Raw genomic sequence first — 25063 nt, 5'->3', positions numbered from 1 at the left:
GGCTCTGGTAGGGCTGTGGGCAAGCTGGTGTGACCCCTCCTGGTGGATGTACCCTGATGGTGAAGAGTGACAAGGGACACAGTTCCGCTCCTCTAGGCTGACTGGACTTCTAAGAGTCCTAGATATGAGGGCTGTCAGAGTAGGAAGAAAAATGATTATAGATTGTGGCAATGGAGCATTTTTTCTTTTTTTAATTGGAGCCAGAGATATTCAGTCCCCACAGGAGTCTCAGATAAGTCTGAAAGGTTTGGGAGAACCCAGAGATTGGGGGTAGGAGCAAGAAACTAACTTAGTTCAGGCAAGTTGGATAAGAAGGTTTAATCAGGGCATGCATGTGATGAAGAGTACAAGTTAGCATTTTAAGAAAAGTAAGCTCCCTCGGGACTCTGCCATCTTGGATTGGATTGCGCTAATCTCCTGCAAGAACTCCAAAATTGCAACTCGCTTCTGAACAACCATTGACAGGAGAATGTTGGATCCCACCAAAAAAGGATATCCCATGCACAATAAAGGAAAGAAATGGTATGGACCTAACAGAAGCAGAAGATATTAAGAAGAGGTGGAAGAATACACAGAACTACACAAAAAAGATCTTTATGACCCAGATAACCACGATGGTGTGATCACTCACCTAGAGCCAGACATCCTGGAATGTGAAGTCAAGTGGGGCTTAGGAAGCATCACTATGAACAAAGCTAGTGGAGGTGATGGAATTCCAGTTGGGCTATTTCAAATCCTAACAGATGATGCCGTGAAAGTGTTGCACTCAATATGCCAGCAAATTTGGAAAACTCAGCAGTGGCCACAGGACTGGAAAAGATCAGTTTTCATTCCAATCCCAAAGAAAGGCAATGCCAAAGAATGTTCAAACTGCTGCACAATTGCACTCATTTCACAAGCTAGTAAAATAATGCTCAAAATTCTAGAAGCCAGGCTTCAGCAATACGTGAACCATGAACTTCAGATGTTCAAGCTGGATTTAGAAAAGGCAGAGGAACTGGAGATCAAATTGCCAACATCTGTTGGGTTATAGAAAAAGCAAGAGAATTCAGAAAACCATCTGCTTCTGCTTTATTGACTATGCTAAAGCCTTTGTGTGGCTTACACCAAACTGTGGAAAATTCTTTTTTTTTTTTTTTTTTTTACAGAAAAATGTTTTATTTTTTAAATGCCAATAAATACAACATGTGTACAGTATGATAACAAAAGCTCCCCTCAAATATCCCAATCCCTTCCCCAAATATACACACCATGCCTCCCTCCTTGCTGATAACAGCAGTTAGCAAATGTGGAGCGTATTTTACAGACTTCTATCTATGCATCTACAAACATACACACACATACACAACTGTAATGGAGGATAGTGTTTTTGAATAAGATTATACAATGGCAAGCCACTCCAGTACTCTTTTTTTTTTTTTTTTTGAACAGAGGAAAATTTATGCGTCGAACCTGGACTGGTCACTTATGATAATATACATGCTACAATTCCATTCTCCCCAATCATTCCACCTTCACCCTCTCCCACAGAGTCCCAAAGACTGTTCTAAATGCCTATGTCTCTTTTGCAGTCTCTTATACAGGGTTCAGGTTACCATTTTTCTAAATTCCATATATATGCGTTAATATACAGTATTGATGTTCTTCTTTCTGGCTTACTTCACTCTGTATAATTGGCTCCAATTTCATCCACCTCATTAAAACTGATTCAAATGCATTCTTTTTGATGGCTGAGAAATACTCCATTGTGTATATGTACCAAAGCTTTCTTATCCATTCATCTGCAGATGGACATCTAGGTTGCTTCCATGTCCTGGCTATTATAAACAGTGCTGCAATGAACATTGGAGTACATGTGTCTCTTTCAATTCTGGTTTCCTCGGTGTGTATGCCCAGGAGTGCGATCGCTGGATCATATGGCAGTTCTATTTCCAGTTTTCTGAGGAATCTCCACACTGTTCTCCATAGTGGCTGTACTAGTTTGCATTCCCACCAACAGTGTAAGAGGGTTCCCTTCTCTCCACACCCTCTCCAGCATTTATTGCATGTAGACTTTTGGATAGCAGCCATTCTGACTGGTGTGAAATGGTATCTCATTGTGGTTTTGATTTGCATTTCTCTGATGATGAGGGATGTTGAGCATTTTTTCATGTGTGTGTTAGCCATCTTTATGTCTTCTTTGGAGAAATGTCTGTTTAGTTCTTTGGCCCATTTTTTGATTGGGTCACTTAGTTTTCTGGAATTAAGCTGCAGGAGCTGCTTGTATAATTTGGAGATTAATCCTTTATCAGTTGCTTCATTTGCTATTATTTTCTCCCATTCTGAAGGCTGTCTTTTCACCTTGCTTAGAGTTTCCTTTGCTGTGCAGAAGCTTTTGATTTTAATTAGGTCCCATTTGTTTATTTTTGCTTTTATTTCCAATATACTGGGAGGTGGGTCTTGGAGGATCCTGCTGTGATTTATGTCGGAGAGTGTTTTGCCTATGTTCTCCTCTAGGAGTTTTATAGTTTCTGGTCTTACATTTAGATCTTTAATCCATTTTGAGTTTATTTTGGTGTATGGTGTTAGGAAGTGTTCTAGTTTCATTCTTTTGCAAGTGGCTGACCAGTTTTCCCAGCACCACTTGTTAAAGAGACTGTCTTTTCTCCATTTTATATTCTTGCCTCCTTTGTCGAAGATAAGGTGTCCATAGGAGCGTGGGTTTATCTCTGGGCTTTCTATTTTGTTCCATTGATCTATATTTCTGTCTTTATGCCAGTACCATACTGTCTTGATGACTGTGGCTTTGTAATAGAGCCTGAAGTCCGGCAGGTTAATTCCCCCAGTTCCATTCTTCCTCCTCAAAATTGCTTTGGCTATTCGAGGTTTTTTGTATTTCCATACAAATTGTGAGATTATTCGTTCTAGTTCTGTGAAAAATATTGTTGGTAGCTTGATAGGGATTGCATTGAATGTATAAATTACTTTGGGTAGTATACTCATTTTTACAATATTTATTCTTCCAATCCACGAACACGGTATATTTCTCCATCTATTCGTGTCCTCTTTGATTACTTTCACTAGTGTTTTATAGTTTTCTATGTACAAGTCTTTTGTTTCCTTAGGTAGATATATTCCTAAGTATTTAATTGTTTTCGTTGCAACAGTGAATGGAATAGTTTCCTTAATTTCTCTTTCTATTTTCTCATTATTAGTGTATAGGAATGCAAGGGATTTCTGTGTGTTGATTTTATATCCTGCAACTTTACTGTAATCATTGATTAGCTCTAGTAGTTTTCTGGTAGAGTCTTTAGGGTTTTCTGTGTAGAGGATCATGTCATCAGCGAACAGTGAAAGCTTTACTTCTTCTTTTCCAATTTGGATTCCTTTTATGTCTTTTTCTGCTCTGATTGCTGTGGCCAAAACTTCCAGAACTATGTTGAATAGTAGTGGTGAGAGTGGGCACCCTTGTCTTGTTCCTGACTTTAGGGGAAATGCTTTCAGTTTTTCACCATTGAGGATAATGTTTGCTGTGGGTTTGTCATATATAGCTTTTATTATGTTGAGGTACGTCCCTTCAATTCCCACTTTCTGGAGGGTTTTTATCAAAAATGGATGTTGAATTTTGTCGAAGGCTTTCTCTGCATCTATTGAGATAATCATATGATTTTTATTTTTCAGTTTGTTAATGTGGTGTATTACGTTGATTGATTTGCGGATATTGAAGAATCCTTGCATTCCTGGGATAAAGCCCACTTGGTCATGATGTATGATCTTCTTAATGTGTTGTTGGATTCTGATTGCTAGAATTTTGTTAAGGATTTTTGCATCTATGTTCATCAGTGATATTGGCCTGTAGTTTTCTTTTTTTGTGGGGTCTTTACCAGGTTTTGGGATTAGGGTGATGGTGGCCTCATAGAATGAGTTTGGAAGTTTCCCTTCCTCAGCTATTTTCTGGAAGAGTTTGAGTAGAATAGGTGTTAGCTCTTCTCTAAATTTTTGGTAGAATTCAGCTGTGAAGCCGTCTGGACCTGGGCTTTTGTTTGCTGGGAGATTTTTGATTACAGTTTCAATTTCCGTGCTTGTGATGGGTTTGTTCAGATTTTCTATTTCTTCCTGGTTCAGTTTTGGAAAGTTGTACTTTTCTAGGAATTTGTCCATTTCTTCCAGGTTATTCATTTTATTGCCATATAATTGCTGATAGTATTCTCTAATAATCCTTTGTATTTCTGTGTTGTCAGTTGTGATCTTTCCATTTTCATTTCTAATTTTATGGATTTGGTTCTTCTCCCTTTGTTTCTTGATGAGTCTGGCTAGTGGTTTGTCAATTTTATTTACCTTCTCAAAGAACCAGCTTTTGGCTTTGTTGATTTTTGCTATGGTCTCTTTTGTTTCTTTTGCATTTATCTCTGCCCTAATTTTTATGATTTCTTTCTTTCTACTGACCCTGGGGTTCTTCATTTCTTCCTTTTCTAGTTGCTTTAGATGTAGAGTTAGGTTATTTAGTTGACTTTTTTCTTGTTTCTTGAGGTGTGCCTGTATTGCTATGAACTTCCCCCTTAGCACTGCTTTTACAGTGTCCCAGAGGTTTTGGGTTGTTGTGTTTTCATTTTCATTCATTTCTATGCATATTTTGGTGTCTCTTCTGATTTCTTCTATGATTTGTTCATTCTTCAGCAGCGTGTTGTTCAGTCTCCATATGTTGGCACTTTTAATAGCTATTCTCCTGTAATTGAGATCTAATCTTACTGCATTGTGGTCAGAAAAGATGCTTGGAATGATTTCAATTTTTTTGAATTTACCTAGGCTAGATTTATGTCCCAGGATGTGATCTATCCTGGAAAAGGTTCCGTGTGCGCTTGAGAAAAAGGTGAAATTCATTGTTTTGGGGTGAAATGTCCTATAGATATCTATTAGGTCTAACTGTTCTATTGTATCATTTAAAGATTGTGTTTCCTTGTTAATTTTCTGTTTAGTTGATCTATCCATAGATGTAAGTGGGGTGTTAAAATCTCCCACTATTATTGTGTTATTATTAATTTCCTCTTTCATACTTGTTAGTAATTGTCTTACATATTGTGGTGCTCCTATGTTAGGTGCATAAATATTTATAATTGTTATATCTTCTTCTTGGATTGATCCTTTGATCATTATGTAGTTTCCTTCTTTGTCTCGTTTCACAGCCTTTGTTTTAAAGTCTATTTTATCTGATATGAGTATTGCTACTCCTGCTTTCTTTTGGTCTCTATTTGCATGGCCTATCTTTTTCCAGCCCTTCACTTTCAGTCTGTATGTGTCCCTCGTTTTGAGGTGGGTCTCTTGCAGACAACACATATGGGGGTTTTGTTTTTGTATCCATTCAGCCAGCCTTTGTCTTTTGGTTGGGGCATTCAACCCATTTACGTTTAAGGTAATTATTGAAAAGTATGATCCCGTAGCCATTTTCTTTATTGCTTTGGGTTCAAGTTTATACACTCTTTCTGTGATTCCTGTCTATAGAAGATCCTTTAGCATTTGTTGGAGAGCTGGTTTGGTGATGCTGAATTCCCTCAGCTTTTGCTTGTCTGTAAAGCTTTTGATTTCTCCTTCATATTTGAATGAGATCCTTGCTGGGTATAGTAATCTGGGCTGTAGGGTATTTTCTTTCATCACTTTAAGTATGTCTTGCCACTCCCTTCTGGCCTGAAGAGTTTCTGTTGAAAGATCAGCTGTTATCCTTATGGGAATCCCCTTGAGTGTTATTTGCTGCTTTTCCCTTGCTGCTTTTAATATTTGTTCTTTGTGTTTGATCTTTGTTAATTTGATTAATATGTGTCTTGGAGTATTTCGCCTTGGGTTTATCCTGTTGGGGACTCTCTGGATTTCTTGGACTTGGGTGATTATTTCTTTCCCTATTTTAGGGAAGTTTTCAACTATTATCTCCTCAAGTATTCTCTCATGGTCTTTCTTTTTGTCTTCTTCTTCTGGGACTCCTATGATTCGAATGTTGGAGCGTTTAACATTGTCCCAGAGGTCTCTAATATTGTCCTCATTTCTTTTAATTCGTTTTTCTTTTTTCCTCTCTGTTTCATTTATTTCTACAATTCTATCTTCTAGTTCGCTTATCCTGTCTTCTGCCTCTGTTATTCTACTGTTTGTTCCCTCCAGAGTGTTTCTGATCTCATCTATTGCATTATTCATTGTATATTGACTCTTTTTTATTTCTTCTAAGTCCTTATTAAATCTTTCTTCCATCTTCTCAATCCTTTTCTCCAGGTTATTTATCTGTAACTCCATTTTACTTTCAAGATTTTGAATCATTTTCACCATCAAAATTCGAAATTCTTTATCAGGTAGATTCCCTATATCTTCTTCTTTTGTTTGTGTTGGTGGGCAATTCTCTTGTTCCTTTACTTGCTGGGTATTTCTCTGCCTCTTCATCTTGCTTATATTGCTTTGCTTGGGGTGTCCTTTCCCTCTTCTTGCAGTTTGTGGAGTTCTCTTTATTATGTAGTTTCTTCGCTGTGTGTGGGGTTGGACAGGTGACTTGTCCGGGTTCCCTGGTTAGGGAAGCATATGTCAGTGTTCTGGTGGGTGGAGCTGGATTTCTTCTCTTTCCTTTAGAAGACAATGGGCTGCTTTTCTGGGAGCCTGATGTCCTCTGCCAGTATTCAGAAGTTGTTTTGTGGACTTTACTCCACGTTCAAATGTTCTTTTGATGAATTTGTGGGGAAGAAAGTGGTCTCACCGTCTTGTTCCTTCCTCCACAGAACACTGGAATCTTATATTCCACTTGGTCGTGGAGTATCTCTTCCCAGATGCTCCAGCAAGGCGCAGCCGCTGTACCTTACCTTGGACGAGGGGTATCTCCTCAAGGCCGCCCCTCCTGCTTTGAATGTGGATCAGCTCCTCTCGGCCCTCCGGTGCCCAAGCAGCCACCACCTCCTGGACGTGGTACAGCTCCTCTCGGCCACCGCCCTAACCCTGGGCGCGGGGCAGCTCCTCTCAGCCACGATTCTGCACGTGGTTGGTTGCGCCGGGAGCCGGGCGTCTCTCGCGTCTGCGCCGCCGGGAGCCGGGCGTCTCTCGCGTCTGCGCCGCCGGGAGCCGGGCGTCTCTCCCAAACTGTGGAAAATTCTTAAAGAGATGGGAATACCAGACCACTTTACCTACCTCCTGAGAAATCTATGTTCAGGTTAAGAAACAACAGTTAGAACTGAACATGGAACACTGGACTGGTTCCAAATTGGGAAAGGAGTATGCCAAGGCTGTGTATTGTCATCCTGGTTATTTAACTTATATGCAGAGTGTATCATGCAAAATTCTAGGCCGGATGAAGCACAAGCTAGAATCAAGATTGCCAGGAGAAATATCAATAACATCAGATATGCAGATGACACCACCCTTATGGCAGAAACTGAAGAGGAACTAAAGAGCCTCTGGATGAAAGTGAAAGAGGAGAGTGAAAAAGTTGGCTTAGAACTCAACATTCAGAAAACGAAGATCGTGGCATCCGGTTCCATCACTTCATGGCAAATAGATGGGGAAACAATGGAAATAGTGAAAGACTTTATTTGTTTGGGCTGCAGAATCACTGTAGATGGTGACTACAGCCATGAAATTAAAAGACACTTGCTCCTTGGAAGAAAAGTCATGACCAACTTAGACAGCACATTAAAAAGCAGAGACATTACTTTCCCAACAAAGGTCCGTCTAGTCAAAGCTATGGTTTTTCAGTAGTCATGTATGGGTGTGAGAGTTGGACTATAAAGAAAGCTGAGCACTGAAGAACTGATGCTTTTGAAGTGTGGTGTTGGAGAAGACTCTTGAGAGTCCCTTGGACTGCAAGGAGATCCAACCAGTCCATCCTAAAGGAAATCAGTCCTGAATATTCATTGGAAGCACTGATGCTGAAGCTGAAGCTCCGATACTTTGGCCATCTGATGCGAAGAGCTGACTCATTGGAAAAGACCCTGATGCTGGGAAAGACTGAAGGTGGGAGGAGAAGGGGATGACGGAGGATGAGATGGTTGGATGGCATCACCGACTAGACGGACATGAGTTTGAGTAAACTCTGGGAGTTGGTGATGGACTGGGAGGCCTGGCGTGCTGCAGTCCATGGTTCACAAGGAGTCGGACCCGACTGAACTGAAGCCCCCTCAGATTTCCTCTCTCCTTCTTCTCCCCTTCCTCCATCTTCTTCGTCTTCTTTTCATTATATCACTCAACAAACATTTACTGAGCATCCTCTTTTTGTTGAGAACTTGGCTTCCAGGTGGGTGGACAATGGATTGTTTCAACTTTAATAACCCACACCCGTAGTCACTTGCATTTAGAAAGGTGAATATCAGCTGTTTATCTTGTGATTACCAAGGCATGGGGTAAATCATGGAAACTAGACCTAAGATGATATTGCTAACCAACTGCTTCATGAACAAACACAGACCAAAGTTTCATGCAAATCTTCATTACTTTTGCTTTGTGACTCAGATTCAGCTATAAATTGTTTGTCCTTATAGGGTGAGGATGGGACTCAGATAGTTCAAAAGGAGATAATTTAAATGAGCCTTTTACAATGTGATTATCTTGATAACTCATGAGTAATATATAGTTACTTTGCAAGGCTCTGGGCCAGTCGCAGGCGATTCACAGATATGGGGCCTGACCAGAGGGAGTGCATGCATTTGTTGCTAGCATACGTACAAACTAACTCTTGCATGGTGGCTCAGATGGTAAAGAATCTGCCTGAAACATGGGAGACTTACGTTCAATCTCTGGGTTGGAAAGATCCACTGGAGAAGGGCGTGGCAATCTAATTCGGTGTTCTTGCCTAGAGAATTCCATGGACAAAAGAGCCTGGTGGGCTATAGTCCATGGGGTTGCAAAGAGTCGGACATGCCTGAGTGACTAACACTTAGGGGTTTCCCAGGTGGCGCTAGCAGTAAAGAACCTGCCTGCCAATGCAGGAGACATAAGAGACATGGATTTGATCCCAGGGTCAGGAAGATCCCTTGGAGGAGGGCATGGCAATCCACTCCAGTATTCTTGCCTGGAGAATTGCCATGGACAGAGGAACCTGGTGGGCTATAGTCCATTGGGTTGCACAGAGTCGGACACAACTGAAGCGACTTAGCATGCACACATGTATACAAACTAACAATTATTGACTGACCTCAACGTGAGGCACTTTCCTAGATATTTTATTTCATTTAATCCTCACAACAGTTTGAAAACTGGGTTGACTAATCTACTTTACAAATAAGGAAACTAAAGGTCTGTGAAGGTTAAGTAGCTTGTCAAAAGCTAAGTGAAAACCAGGCATGGGTCTGGAATGGGTAGCCATTCCCTTCTCCAGGGGATCGTTCCTATCCAGGGTCCAAACCCAGGTCTCCTGATTTGCAGGCAGATTCATTACCATCTGAGCTACCAGGGAAGCCCTCACTTTTCAAAGGTCAGTGAGGTAAAGTAGCTTGTCAAAGGTTGAGTGGAAACAAGTCATTAGGGTTGAGATTTGAAACTAGGCCTCTCTGAGTCTCTCTGGTTCCAGCTAGATCTCACATGCCTGCAGATTAGAATTGCCTGAGAAGCTTAAGGAATATATTTGTACACCAATAGTAGATTGCTGATATTCTAATTTCATTGGTTTGGGATGAGGTATGAGCAGTGAGGATTTACAGTGCTCCCTGATGATTCCACAAGAAGCCAAGGCTGAGGCCCATGGCAACTCAAGTGCGCGCAAGCATAACTCTTGGGAAGGAGATACGAAATTTGAGGAGAAAAACCATCAAACTAGGATGGAAGGCTATAGCCTGAAATGAAAATCTGTCATGGTGAACCTGCAGAAAGTCAACGTATGAGTTTAACAGGAACATTTCTATTGAATGGGTAATTCTCCCCAGCAGTAACTTTAATCAAAATATACAAAGAATCTGTTTGTATTTCTTCAGGTAAATTGTCTGGAACAGAGATCACATAATTAAAAAAATTTTTTTTCTATTTCTTATTGTTTCAGGAGAAATAAAAACCTACAGATGGAATGTCTCTAAAAGGTCTGGTCCAGGGCCATCTGACCCAAATTGTATTCCATGGGTTTACTATTCAACAGTAAACTTTGTGAAGGTAAGGTGGAGAGAGCTGCCAAAATGCTCAAAGTGATATGGTTTTCAGTTGACCATTCAAGTTATCACAATTACGGTGGGTATATATGAAGAGGTGTATTGGTTTCAAGCAGGGGTCTCAAACTATGGCCATGCCCATTTGTTTGCATTACTGATGATGAAGTTGAGGAGCTGTGATGGAAACGATATGGTTCACAAAGTAAAAAATTCTTGCTATGTGAAGTGAAGTGAAAGTTGCTCAGTTGTGTCTGACTCTTTGTGACCCCATGCACTATACAGTCTATGGAATTCTCCAGGCCAGAATACTGGAGTGGGTAGCCTTTCCCTTCTCCAGGGGATCGGCCCAACCCATTCTTTACCATCTGAGCCACAAGGGAAGTCACCTGCTATATGGCACTTTACAAAAACAAAGTTTGCTGGCCCTTGATCTAAAGTGTAGGGGAAAAAAATAAGATCTCAAATTACTAAATTTAGAACTTATAAGGAAATTTGAAGCAAGAGAAGATACGTAAATTAGATAACCAAAAAAATAAATATATATTTTAATTTTTAACATGGTTTATGATGTTACCCAATTTTAAAATCCTTACCAGTACCATCAGGGCTCAGGAAAGAAAACAAACTCCACAAAAACTTAGTAACTGAAACTACAAACTATTTGAATGATAAATAGGCTAACTTTACTTAGAAATTAAAGGCAAAGATTCAGTATTGAACTTGAGTCAGATATGAATGTATAAAACATCTAGTCTTGAATTATATATCATAAGTGAAGTCCAAACTAAGGTCATATCTGATATAATTAGTGTCTTTGAGGTGTACTGGACAGCACAAGAGTTCAGGAGAAACATACCAGACACTTGAAAAAAAAACAAAAACCAAAGTAGAATCATGGGAAGTCCACAAACAAATATTTATTGAGCTGTTGTGATGTGCAAATGACCTCACCAAGTACTATGAGGGCTGAAAATATTCTTGTCTTGAAGGACTTTATCATCTTTGGGGGAAATAATACATGTGCACATCCATAATTATATCACAATTCTGAATCTGGTGACTTTTGTAGGACAGGTTCGATCCCTGGTCCGGGAGATAATATCCCACAGGCTGCAGGGCGGGGTCAAAAACCAAAACGCTCTTACACTAGAAGGATGGTGGATAGAATGAAGAGAAAGTCACAGAACGAAGAGACACCGTGAAGGGGCAAAAATGTAAGATTTGATAGCAAATGAGATGGGACGACCCTGGCGGAGGAAATGGCGACCCCCTCCAGTATTCTTGCCTGGACAATTCCACGGATAGAGGTTCTTAGGGGCTGGAGTTCACAGGGCTGCAAAGAGTTGGACACGAATGAGCAACTGAACATGCACACGGTCGTGTGAACACTGCTGTTGTCTCTGTTTGACAAATGGTGAAGCTTCATTGCTGTTGCTGTTCAGTCATCAGATTTTGTCTGATTCCTTGCGACCCCATGGACTATACACTCCATGGAATTCTCTAGGCCAGAATACTAGAGTGGGTAGTGTTTCCCTCCTCCAGGGGATTTTTCTGACTCCCCACATACTGTAAGACTAAACTTGAGAATTCTTGTTTTTTTTATTTCATTTCAAATAGCCTTTGGGTATCTGAAAGGACAGTGTAGGTACTTTCAAGATGTCTTCTGCAAAACAAAGCCCTTTTGGCAAATGTGGTCATAATACCCAGGTAGATGTTGCTGTTTTAAGTGTCACATCACAGCCAGAAGCAAATTCTGAGCTCTTCCTCTGGCAGAAGCAAATTCACAAAATAAGCCAAGAAAGAGAGCTGGAAAAACAAACCACACCAACAACCAGAAAAGCATTCCTCACGAGACAAAGCTAGAAAAAAACCCAACATCCTTGTGCCCCAAAAACCCTCTTGGAAATGAATGTTCAGGAAGGAAGAGATGAAACATGTCAAGTTCCAGAGAGGCAATGCCCATAACCAGTGTAGTTTAGAGACGGCCTGACCACTCAGATGCAGACGCACACCAGTGTAAACCCTTTGCAGACAGCAGTGACTGATGGTCGTCACCACAGTAAGTGTTTAGTCTGGTGACAACCTGTCCTGGGCACCACATAAGGGAGCAGACCTGGTTCTCTTCCTTCGTCCCACACCATTCACTCATGAAGGCAGCTCAGGTGCTACCTTGCCCTGCCTGCCTGCCTGGCTCACCCATGAGCTGTGACCACCTCCAGGGAAGGACTCCGCCTTCTCTTCTCTGTGCACCATGAACCTGCACACAGTGGGCCTCCAGAACCTCAGGAGACTCATCCCACCTCCACTATAGCCAGAACCCTCCCCAGGCATTAAAACAGCTGTGGAGTCACTTTGGCCCAAGCCCTGGTTACGGATCCCTGGAGCCTACTACAGCCTCTACAGTGTGATTAATCAGGTCCTTTATACACAGATTCCCGCCTGTCAGTTCTGAGCTTTGGATTCATTGTCACTCTGTCTCTCCCCTGGCAGCAAGGTGGGCCGCGATGCAGACAACGGAGCTCATGAGCTGAGTTTCAAAGGACAGCGATGGATGTGCAACCTGTTGCAAACTAAAGGAGGGTCCCTGCATGTCTCAGAAAAGGCCTCCGGTGTGCAGGTGTGGAGGAGGGCCCCCACGGTGCAAAGGAAAGAGAGGTACTCAGGGGCAAAGGCTCTTGGCCTCTCCTGTAGCAGCTCCAGTTGGTAGCTCGTGAACAGTGGACAGCCAATGTGGTCACATGAGCGTGACTCTTATTCCCTCACAAAGCAAGAGAAAGGGGGCAGGGTGTGGGAGTACCCGGAGGGTGTGGTGGGGTGTATGGAGGGAAGTGTCCCTCCTCTCTTCAGTGCAAATTGCTTTTGTGAGTCTCAGAGCTGCCAGAAGGCAGTCACCAAGTCAGGTCCCCACAGTATCCAGTGTGGGCCGGATGCCTTAGCCCCTGTCACATGGACAAGCCACACCATTTGGCTTCCCTGAGTTCCAACAGCAGGATCTGGGGGCTTTTGTCTAGGTACACGCTTCCTTGCTGTAGCTGTGCTACCCCCTTCTTTGAGCCCCAGTTTTGTCCTCTAGAAAAAGGACATCGATTGCTACCTTAGCAGGTTGCTACCTTAATCCCGTGAAGACTAATTAGGGTAATCCTACAATTAATAGCTGGCCTTAAGAGATACTGGGCTTCCCTGATAGCTCAGCTGGTAAAGAATCCTCCTGCCATGCAGGAGACCCCAGTTTGATTCCTGGGTCAGGAATGCTGATCCGCTACAGAAGGGACAGGCTACCCACTCCAGTATTCTTGGACTTCTCTTGTGGCTCAGCTGGTAAAGAATCTGCCTGCAAAGCGGGAAACCTGGGTTCAATCCCTGGCCTGGGAAGATCCCCTGGAGAAGGGAAAGGCTACCCGCTCCAGTATTCTGGCCTGCAGGATTCCATGGACTGTACAGCCCATGGGGTCGCCAAGAGTCGGACACGACTGAGGGACTTTCACTTCACTTTCAAGAGACAGGACCTAAATCCAGATTAAACTGGAGTCTCCCAGCGTCATCTGGCATTTCTTCCCTGAAGCCAGCCAAAACCCACACAGGTGCATTTCCAGGGTCTCCACTTAGGCAGCCTGACAGAAAACCCAGCGTGGTTCAAACAAGCTGACAGACAAGCAGGAGAGGACTCACGGGCAGACGGCTTCCCTCCGGGTCTCAGGTGGAGCTCGGGGACCACAGCAGAAACCGGCGCTCTCAACCCGGGGGCTCAGCAGCGTCCTCCTTCTCAGGCCGGCGGCTCTGCCCCGGCGGGCGCGGGAAGGCCACCAACCGCTGCAGGCTGCACTCACGCCCCTCCCACTGCTGTAGCCTGACCTCTCCCGGCCCCACCCCTTCCGGCGGAACCAGAGCTCCTCTTCCCTTGATTCCAGCCTGAGGCCCGGCCCTGGGCCCTGATTGGTCACCGCCCCAGCCCTGAGCCAATCACGGTGGCCAGGGAGGATGGAACACACCGATTGGCCAGGTCCAGGTCATGTGACCACACTCTCCAGGACACGTGTGAGCTGCTCACCCCGTGTCAGGGGCGGAGACAGTGCGGTGCACACAGCGCAGGGCTGAGAGTCCAGTGACTGTGTCCGTGTGCTGTGTCCTGGGACGTGCCTGCACTTCCTCTCTACATACCGCTGTGCCCTCTGCAGGAAAAATATTCATGACACACCTCTTCCCTTCCCAAGCGCTGTTTCATGCACCCACATTCAAGGGAGCAAGACCTCCTGTTTGAAGGTAGGTTTGGAGATCCTCTCTTAACCTCTGGGCTTGTTTCTTGTATCATGTTAGAATAATTTACTCAGTCTAAAAGCCCCCACGAGCACCGCCACATGCTGCTTTGCCTATTCAGGATTCTTAGCTGTTCTGAGTAGAAGGCATGGCCCAGGGGCTTCCCGAAGGGAAGCACATAAGAGGCTGAATCACTGAATCACTTTGCTGTACACCTTGCACAAACAAATCATTGTAAATCAACAGTACTTCAATTTAAAGAAAAGGTATTCTCTCATCAAAAATGGTTCGAAATTTTGTAAAGTTTTTCCTTCAGTTGGTTTTTGGTATGTGTCTATTTGGTTTGGTGGTATTTTTTGAGGTAGGGATCCAGCTTACCTTCCCACATGGATACCAAATTGTCCCATTGGGAAGATTCGTTTGTCCTTTCTCCTGGAAATGTCCTTTCTGCTTTTACACATTAAGAAGCTTTTTAGAAAATGCCACGTATCAAGAACTTCAGATCTTTGGTAGTTTGTGTAGCGCCCCAGAGGCATGTCTCTCCTTCTGTGTCTTCTCTCCGCGTCTCACCATTGCCAGTTTCTAGTGCGCACGGGTGCCCTCAGAGGGTTCTCTGCAGTGAACTGTATTTCTGTGAGGACAGAGGATGTGAGCACGGAGGAGGGCCTGCGTCCCCAGTGACCGTGTGGCCGTGCTCAGCGACCCCGATATTGAGTCTGGCTGCGACTTCCTGTGGCAACCTCTGCGTTTATTCCTCTTGGTGTCTGGATACGCAAAGCGGTGCTGATCGATTGGGGCTTGGGTCCCTGGGTCCAGCAGTGGGGAGATACACCCACAGCCTGCTTTTCCATTTTACTTTCCTCCTGTGGGCTCTGCTCAGCTAGTGTGGAGATATTTCTGCTCAAGACTTGAGAGGTAGTCAGTCCTGCTTCTCATCCCCTGCCTCGTCTGTACTTCTGTCTTTCTTTTTTTTTTTTTTTTAATATAGCTAATTTTCAATATTGTTAGTCCTTGTGTCATTCTGACTCTCAGGCACCTGTGGTTTAATAGACCTCCAACTCCCCAGAGCTCTTTGCCTGGTGGAGACATGGAGCACTCAGGGAGCAGCACCACATCACACCGGAGCCTGGCCCAGAGAGCAGGTTCTTGCCAGGAGGGCTCCATTCCTGCTGTGGGGGTTCGGAGTTATCACATCTGATTGTGCATCCCCCGGGCCTTCGGTGCAGGCCCCACTCAGATCTGGAAAGGAGGTGGCTTCCCTTCCTGGCACAGAACTAGTATTTTTTTGTCCTCGTCCTCGTCCAGTCCCATTCGGCTCGCAGGCTCTACACTTGACCCTCACCCACAGGATCAGAAGAGCCCAGTTCTAGAGGAGTTTCATACAAGGAGAGGCTCCCGGAGACACTCCAACCCCCGGGCCTAAGTAGCCATTTCCTTGGAGTTTCACAGCCCTGAGAGGAGATACTGGGTTTGTGTCCATTTTACAGTTGAATATGTTGAGCCTCAGATCATTGTGTGATTTGCTCTGGGTCACTCTGCAGGTCAGTGGGTAAGGTGGGATTTGAACCCAGTCTCTATGTCTTGGAGCTCGTGACTGTACAGGTGTTTCTGCTCGGGTAAATTTATTTCAGGGTTTTCGTTGTTGTTTTTGATGCATTTGTATGTGGGACTGTTCCGTTTTCTCTCTGATGGCTCATATCCTGCTATATTGCTGAAGTTCTTAGTTTTAATACTTGTTACTTGGTGGAGTTTTTAGGGTTTCATATAAATCCTGTCATAATCGAATAGTGGCAGTGTAACTTCATCTGTTCCAATGGGGATGGCTTTTATTTCCTTTTCTTGCCTAGTTATTCTGGGTAGGACACTTCCACTACTATGTTGAACAAGATTGGTGAGAGCGGGTATCCTTGTACTATTCCTGATCTTTTAGGAAAATCTTTCACCTCTTTACCATTGAGTTGGATCTTAGTTGTGGGCTTGTCTTATATACTCTTTAGGATGTTCCGTGTATAACCACTGTATTGAGAGATTGTACCAAAATTGATGTTAAACTCTGTCAAAAGCATTGTCTGAAATTATTGAGAAGATCACGTGATTTCATTCTTAATTTTACTCATATTGTGTATTACAGTGATTGATGTGCAGATAAAAAATCATGTTTGCAGGCACAGAATAAATTCCATTTGATCATAGTGTATGATTCTTTTAATGTATTTTCAGTCTGGTTTGCTAATATTCTTTTGAGGATTTTTACATCCGTGTACACCAGGGTCAGGGTTCTCTGGTTGTTCATATGGTAAAGAATCTGCCTACAGTGTGGGAGACTTGGGTTTGACCCCTGTGTCAGGAAGATCCCCTCAAAAAAGGAATATTCTTGCCTGGAAAATTCTGTGGACAGCGGACCTGTTGGGTATAGTCAATGGGTCACAAATAACTGGACATGACTGAGTGACTCACACTTACAAGAGTGTTTCTATCTAAATTTAAGATTTTATCTCAGTCAAAAATTACAGTCTAAGGCAAAAATGTCAAAACTTCAGGAGTCCTTAGAAGTAAATGACAATAAGGCCTAACAGTTGAAAGCAAGAAAGACTCCACATAATTTATTTTTCATAAGAATTTTAGATCTTCAGAGGAATATTCATTAAACTGAATTAAAATGCAAGCTTTAGTTTAAAATGGAAACATTTTTTGGAATTAAGTTTCTATGTTGAGACTGAATTTTTATTATTTATGTATGAGATATTGAGCAATACATTGTAGCTATTAAAATCATATTTTCAATACCTTTAATGACATTTATAAGCTCTTATATTGGAAAAATAGCTAGGAATAGAAGATGATCCCATTTAGCTTTGGATGACAGTACAGATATGTTGAATGATAGTTTTCAGATTGTATTTATTTATTTTTGATTGAAGGATAACTGCTTTACAATGTTTGGTTGGTTTTCCTCATACAACAACACGAATAGGCCATAAGTATATTATCCACTCTTTGGTGAGCCTGCCTCCCACTTCCTGCTATCCCACCCTCTAGGTCGTCACAGAGCACCATGCTGGGTTCCCTGTGTTATATAGCACCTTCCCACTAGCTAGCTATTTTACGTATGGTAGTGGCAATGTTTCAATGCTACCCTCTCAATTCGGCACACCCTCTCCTTCTCCAGCTGAGTTCACAAGTCCTCCCCCTACATCTGTGTATCTATTTCTACCCTTCAAATATTCACCAGTACCATTTTACAAGATTCCATGTGTATGCATTAATATACTATATTTGTTTTTCTCTTTCTGACTTACTTCACTCTATATCACAGTTTCTAGGTTCATCCATCTCAGTTAAACCAACTCATATTTGTTCCTTTTCATGGCTGAGTAATATTCCATTGTGTATATGTTCCACAACTTCTTTATCCATTGTTCTCTTGATAGACATTAGGTTGCTTCCATGCCCTGGCTATTTTAAATAGTGCTGCAGTGGACATTGGGGTACATAAGTCTTTTTAGAGGTGTGGTTTTCTCAGGGTATATGGCCAGTAGGGTATTGGTGCATCATACGGTAGTTTTATTCCTACTTTTTTAAGAAACCTACCTTCCTTCTCCATAGTGGTTGTATCCATTTACATGTCTACCAACAGTGCAAGAGGGTTCCCTTTCTTCCATGTCCTGTCCAGCATTTATTATTTGTAGAATTGTTGATGATGGCCATTCTGACTGGTGTGAGGTGATAGCTCATGTAGTTTTGATTCAGTTCAGTTCAGTTCAGTCGCTCAGTCGTGTCCGACTCTCCGCATAATGAGCGATGTGGAGCATGTTTTCACCTTCTTAATGTCTTCTTTGGAGAAACGTGTTCATGTCTTCTGCTCACTTTTCACTTGGTTGCTTTTTTTCTGATATTAGGCTCGATGATCTACTTGTGTACTCTGTAGATAATCCTTTGTCAATTGCTTCGTTTACAATTATTTTCTCCTATTCTGAGGGTTGTCTTTTCATCTTGTTTATAGTTTTCTTTGCTACTTAAATACTTTGAAGTATTCCTAGCTATGCTATTCTTCTTGTTGCAGTGGGGAATGGCACTGTTTCCTTAGTTTCTCTTTCTGATTTTTCTTGTTGTGCTATAAGTATGCAAAGGACTTCTGTGTATTAATTTTGTATCCTGTGCTTTACTAAATTCACTGATTAGCTCTAGTAATTTTCTGATTCGATCTTTAGGGTCTTCTGTGAATAGAAACAGGCCACCTGCAGTCAATGAGAGATGGACTTCTTCTTATCCAATAGGCATTCTTTTTCGTTTTCTTCTCTGATTGCTGTGTTTGTGACTTACAAAACTATATTGAATAATAGGAAGGAGCGTGGGCACCATGGTCTTGATCCTGATCTTAGTGGAAATGCTTAAAATTTGACACCATTGAGGATAATGTGCTGAGAGATTCCCCTTATGAACTTTATTATGTTGAGGTAGGTTTCTTCTATGCCCATTTATGGGGCATTTTTAAAATCATATACTGGTGTTTAATTTTGTCAAAACCTTTCCCTGTATTGATGGAGATTACCGTATGGTTTTTATCTTTCAGTTTGTTAATGTAGTGTATCACATTGACTGATGTGCACATACTGAAGAATCCTTGCATCCCTGGGATAAACCCCACTTGAAGGTGGTGTGTGACCCTTTCCATGTGTCTTGTTTTCTTTTGCTCTTACTCGCGTTTCCTCAGGATTGTTGCGCTGGTGCTCGTCAGTGACATCAGCCTGTAGTTTTCTTTCCTGGGTGGCTTTCTGCCTCATTGTGGTTCATGGTGATGATGGCCTCACAGAATGGGTTGGGATGCTCCTGCCTCCACGATTTTCTGGAAGAGTTTGACCAGAGTAGGTATCATCCCATCCCTACCATTTGAGAGCATTCAGCTGTGGAGTCCTGGGCATTTGTTTGTTGGAGACTTTTGATCACAGTAGTGCTTGTGATTGATGTGTTCATCGTTAGAGCTTGTGATCGGTGTTAGTGCTTGATTTATTCACATTTTCTATTTCTCCTAGTTCAGTCCTAGAAGACTGTACTTTTCTAAGAACCTGTCCATTTGTTCCAGGTTGTCCATTTTATTGTCATGCAGTTTTCTCTAATTGTCTCTTATGATCCTTTCTATTTCTGTGTTGTCTGTTGTTAAGTCTCCTTTTTCATTTCGAGTTGATTTGAGTCTTCTCCCTATTTTTCTTGATGAGTCTGGCTAATGATTTGTCAATTTTGTTTATCTTCTCCAAGACGTATCTTATTGTCTTATGGATCTTTGCTAATGTTTCCTTCATTTCCATTTATTTCTGCTCTGATCTTTATGATTTCTTTCGTTCTGCTAACTTTGCAGATTTTGTGGCCCTTTTTCTTCTTTTTCTAGCTTCTTTAGGTGTTATATTATGTTGTTTATTTGATGTTCTTTTCATCTCTTTGGTAGGCTTCTTGTATTGCTCTAAACTTCCCTCTTAGCATTGCTTTTATTGCATCACATAGGTTTTGGGTTGTCATTTACTTATTGCCCTTTGTTTTTAGGTATTTTTAAATTTCCTTTTTGATTTCTTCAGTGACCTGTTTGAGTTCTCCATGTGTTTGTGTTTTTTACAAATCTTTCCTATAAACGATCCCTAATCAGTATCAGTGTGATCAGAAAAGATGCTTGCTAGGATTTCAGTTTCTTACATTTGCCAAGGCTTGATTTGTGACCCAGGATGTGATCCATTCCAGAGAGTGTTCCGTGTGCACTTGAGAAAAAAAAAAAAAGCATTCTGCTGTTTGGTGATGGAATATGCTAAAGATACCAATAAGGTCCATCTAGTCTAATGTGTGATTTAAGGTGTATGTTTTTTTATTAATTTTCTTTGTGCCTGATCTGTCCATTGGTATAAGTGGGGTGTTAAAATCCCCTAGTATTATTTTCTTACTGTTGATTTCCCATTTTATGGTTGGTTGTATGTGTCTTATCTATTTAGATGCTCCTGTGTTGGATGCGTGTGGATTATTATTGCAATATCTGCTTCCTGGATTGATCTCTTTATCATTATGTAGTGTCCTTCCTTGTCTCTTGTAATAGTATTTATTTAAAAGTCTATTTTATGTGCTATGAGAATTGCTACTCCAGCTTTCTTTTGATTTCCATTTGCATGGAATACCTTTTTCCAGGCCTTCAGTTTTAGTCTGTGTGTGTCCCTAGGTCTGAGGTGGATGTTTTATCGACAACATTTCTATGGGGCTTGTTTTTGTTTCCATTCAGCCAGTCTGTGTTTCAGTTGGACCATTTAATACATTTATAAAAATATAGAGTAATCATTGATATGCATGATATTATTATTATTTACTTTATTATTCTGTTTTTTTTCCACGTTTATTCACTCCCTTCTATTTCCTGTCTAGAGAACATTCTTTCATATTTGTTGTAAAGCCACTTTGGTGGTGCTGAATTTCTTAACTTTTGCTTATTTGTAAAGGTACTGAGTTCTTTGAATCTGAGTGAGATCGTAGCTGGTTGGAGTAATCTTGCTGGTAAATTTTTCCCTTTCATAACTTTAACTGTATCATGCCACACCCTTCTGGCCTGCAGTGTTTCTTCTGAAAGATCAGCTGTTAACCTTATGGGGATTCCCTTGTTATTTGTTGCTTTGCCCTTTCTGCTTTTAATATTTTCTCTTTTCGTTAAATTTCTCTTAGTTTGATTAATATATGCCTTGGCATGTTTCTCCTTTGATTTACCCTGTGTTGGACTGTCTGTGCTTCTTGGCCCTGGGTGTTTCCTTCAACAATAGAGGGAAATTTTCGGCCATTGTTTCTTCAAGTGAGATTTTATCTTTATCTTTCTCTCTCTGTTCTCCTTGAATCCCTATAATGTGAATGTTAGTATGCTTGATATTGTCCACCAAATGCCTTAAAGTATCCTCAGTCTTCTGACTTATTTTTTTCTTTTTGATGCTCAAACTGGGTGATTTCCACCACTCTTTGTTTCAGCTTACTGATCTGTCCTCTGAATCATCTAATCTGCTCACTCATCTGCTGTGTTTTTCATGTCCGTTATTGTATTCTTCGATTATAATCAGTTCTTTTTTATATTTATTGCCTCTCTGTGGAGGTTCTCACTCCGTTCTTTCATGCTTCCCCTGATAGCAGTAAACATCTTTTATTCATTGATTTAATGGGCCCACTGGGTCTTGCTGTGTCTTGGCTTTCTCTAGTTGCATAGAGTGGGGGCTACACTCTAGCTTTGGTGCGTGGGCTTCCCATTGTTCTGTCTTCTCTTGTTGTGGAGCACAGGCTCTAGGGTGCATGAGTTCAATAGCTGTGACATGCAGCTTTACTTGTCCCGCAGGCTGGGATCTTAGTCCCAGACCAAAGGTTGAACCCTTGTTGCCTACATTGTCAGGAAAATCTTAACAAATGAACCAGTAGGGAAGACCCAGGTATGATCCTTACTTTGCAGTCATCTGACGTAGGTTATTTATCTCCATCTTGTTTAGTTCTTTTTCTGAGTTTATGTCTTAGCTGTTCACTTAGCATTGATTCTTTGTCTCTTTATTTTGCCTTTTTGTTTCTATGCATTAATATTACGTAGATAAATTATGTCTCCGTGTTGAATAAGGGGATTTATGTAGAGTGTCTCCTGTGTGGCCCAAAGGAAGAGTTCCCCCAGGTCACCAGAGACAGGAAATCCAGGGTGTCTCCTCTGTAGGCTGAGTGTGATGTCTTGTTAGATGTACCCGCGTTGCTGGTGGGTCTGGCTGACCCCCAGTGCAGCTGAATGTGAGCCCTACCTCCACAGTTGCAGATGTACTTCTGGCTGGAGGTGACCTGGAGTGGAAATCACCTTGAGGGGATGCAAGTCATGGCTGAGTCCACCCACTGTGAGTGGTAGGAAAGGAGGCTATTGTGGGGGAATCCAGGCCCTTGGGGGCGAAGCCATTTTGGAGGAGCATTGTGGGCGTGGCTGGGTTGGATATGTCTGTTCCACAGGGAACACAGAGACTAGCAGGGAAGCACTGCTAGCAAGGTAAGTGGGGAATGTCAGAAAGGTCTCCTGCTAGCACTGGGCCAGCTGGGTACAGGGAGGATTTTTTTTTAAATGTCATCAATGAATGATTTCATCCCTGGAGAAAGTTTCAAGAAATCCTTGCCCCTTTGGCACATGTCCTAAAATTAGTACATCATTCTCCTTCCCATGTGACCTGTGCCAACATTCAGTGTCAGTAAGTTTGGCACTGGCCTATTAAGCATGGGGTCTTGACTTACCACAGCCTCCAGCTCTCTCCCAGACGTAGCTCTGCTGGTTTCAATTAAGATATTATGGGGGCTCGTCTTCCTCATTCAGGTTACCAGAGCTCAGGTGCTCAGCATGTCCCCCCAGGGAAGATACCAAGTTGGAAATGTCCCCTCCTAATTCTGGGTCAGGAGTATGGGTCCTGACTAGACTGCATCTCTGCCCTTGCAATGCATCTCTATGTGGCTTTTTCTTTACATCCTTAGTTGTGTACTCTGCTCATTTTCAGGTTGGCATCTGGGTTTTCCGTGTGAGGAAGCTCTCAGAATAGAAGAGAGGAAGTGTCTCCAAAAGTGCTGTTTCAGTTTCTGTGGAAGCTCTCTCCTTGTGTAAGTCAGTGGTTCTCAAAGGGTCATCACTGGACCAGCAGTGTTAGCATCACCTGAGAAGTGGTTAAAAATGGAGATTCTCAAGGTCCACCCTGATCTACTGTATGAGACACTCTGAGTCATTCCTCCAAGCCTTATACATGCTCAACACTAAATCAACCTGAAACACATCTTCCCCAAGGTTCTGGGAGCACCGTGCCCCTTAGCTTTAACCAGGTGCTACTGTTTTGGAATTTTAGGAATTTGGGGGGCATGTTTCACCCTCTCACATGAAAGACACTAAGGAATATCTAATAAGCTGGACATGATACTTCTCTCTCGTCACCCATTGTGAGAGTTCTTAGTACATAAAGTAAAAATAAAGGCCAATTTTATTGGTAAAGAAAATCCTACAGCAGGTTGGAAAGGGGCAGGTGCCGCGTTAAGATCAAGGTCTTGCACAAGGTTCACGGGAGTACAGGATGTACGGATATTTTTGTAACTTCATGAAAAAGAAACAAGGGTGGAGCAGAGTAGCCACTGGGCTTCAGTGACCCCCTGCTGCTTAGCTGTGCCCCTTGCTGCAGGTGTGATCACCACTGGACCCTGGGAAGACTGCTTCACACCTGGAACTGTGAGGCACCCCAGCAGGCTGGCCTGTGGCCTCCTGGGCACCATCACCTGCTGCTGCTTCCTGAACTGGCCACGTTTTCTCCCTCTGCCTTCATCTCTCCTGCCTTTATCTCCTCCTCTTTTGTGGGTCACTCCAGTACTCTTGCCTAGAAAATCCCATGGGTGGAGGAGCCTGGTAGGCTGCAGTCCGTGGGGTCGCTAAGGGTCGGACATGGCTGAGCGACTTCACTTTCACTTTTCACTTTCACACATCGGAGAAGGAAATGGCAACCCACTGCAGGGTTCTTGCCTGGAGAATCCCAGGGAAGGGGGAGCCTGGTGGGCTGCTGTCTATGGGGTCACACAGAGTCGGACACGACTGAACTGACTTAGCAGCAGCAGCAGCACCTTGTGGTCTGTGCCGGGCCAAGGAAGACACAGCTTTACACTTCTGAACTCTACTGGCCACCTGATGATGCGTCATCCTCCCGTGATCGGAACTCTGGCCCTGATGGGAGAGAGCTGTGTTCTCTCACCACTGATGTACTCTCTTTTAGCTAAAGAAGGAATCCGTTCTAATCATGCCTTTTAGGTGGCTGGATTTATCAAACAGATATACAGGAATCCCAGTTAAATTTGAATTTTAGGGAAACGATGAAAACTTTTTTTTTTAGTAGAAGTCCATCTCCTGCAATCCTTGGGATGTACTTATACTAAAAAATTATTCACTGAAAACCAAATTTAAGTAGATGTCTTGTATTTTACCTGACAGGCTTACTCCCAAGGTAAAGGGGTTCCCATTTTAGCTTCCCATCCTAGGAGTGCCACTTTGTCTTAGAAAGAAATGTATTTAGTCATCAAAATAAGGTCAGACTTATCTGCATGCCAGCCATGACTTGTGACATACTGATCACATGTTGAAATGATAATATTTTTTGTTTACCAGATTAAAATATCATTTGAAAATTAATTTCATCTGCTTCTTTTTGTTTTTAAATGTGGTTACTAGAAAATTTAAGGTTTTATATGGAGCTTGAATTTGTAGTACACAGTACACTTCACTGGACAGCTTTGGCCTAGAGCAGAAGCCATGTTGGGGGACCTAACGACCATCAGGCTGAGAATGGGGCACCCCTCTCCCCAGAAAGAGTTAGACTCTCCTCTTTGGAGTCGTCTGTGGCTGAACTGGTCGGGGGCATACAGAATCCTTGAGTGTAGTTTGTCTTTACAAAGTTTTTATTGTTTGAAATTTTCAGTTCGGACCAAATCTTGGTGGTTTTTGATTGATGACAGACCAAACAGGCCTGGAGTGCATTTCCTGTTAAGTGTATTTGTAGCAGGGTGCTTCCCAGGTGACTCTGGTGGTATAGAACCCATCTGCCAATTGAGGACACAGAGAAGACTAGGGATAAAAGTTTGATCCCTAGGTCAGGAAGATCACCTGGAGGAGGGCAAGAGAGCCCACTCCAGTATTCTTGCCTGGAAAATCCCATGGACAGAGGAGCCTGGTGGGCTACGGTCCATGGGGA

The 25063-nt window shown here is 42.5% G+C and overlaps 1 protein-coding gene and 1 long non-coding RNA gene across 26 annotated transcripts in view; one reads left to right on the top strand and one right to left on the bottom strand.

Moving 5' to 3' along the window:
• Window positions 1–13877, bottom strand: part of LOC129549103 (uncharacterized) — a 102574-nt gene extending 88697 nt beyond the window's left edge. For all 9 annotated transcript variants that reach the window (XR_016036345.1, XR_016036346.1, XR_016036347.1 and 6 more), the window contains exon 1: window positions 13743–13877. This is a non-coding gene — a long non-coding RNA (uncharacterized LOC129549103). The remainder of the gene's footprint in view (window positions 1–13742) is intronic.
• Window positions 1–25063, top strand: part of LOC148773929 (ferroxidase HEPHL1-like) — a 237862-nt gene that overhangs the window by 116710 nt on the left and 96089 nt on the right. For 5 of the 17 annotated variants that reach the window (XM_088832165.1, XM_088832164.1, XM_088832161.1 and 2 more), the window contains one exon: window positions 6235–6700. In XM_088832165.1, the coding sequence (XP_088688291.1) occupies window positions 6235–6677 (443 nt within the window). In that variant the 3' untranslated portion in view covers window positions 6678–6700. Of the gene's footprint in view, window positions 1–6234; window positions 6701–6728; window positions 8235–9970; window positions 10078–12563; window positions 14334–22119; window positions 22202–22843; window positions 24505–25063 lie in introns of those variants that run through there. The other 12 variants (XM_088832174.1, XM_088832176.1, XM_088832173.1 and 9 more) reach the window with 12 other exon arrangements.

This window comes from Moschus berezovskii, chromosome 25 (assembly GCF_049115385.1).
Source record: "Moschus berezovskii isolate FMDL1 chromosome 25, NW_MosBer_1.0, whole genome shotgun sequence".
NCBI classification, from domain to species: Eukaryota; Metazoa; Chordata; class Mammalia; order Artiodactyla; family Moschidae; genus Moschus; species Moschus berezovskii.
The sequence above is the reverse complement of the archived record's forward strand: the minus strand, read 5'-3'. Positions and strand labels throughout refer to the sequence as shown.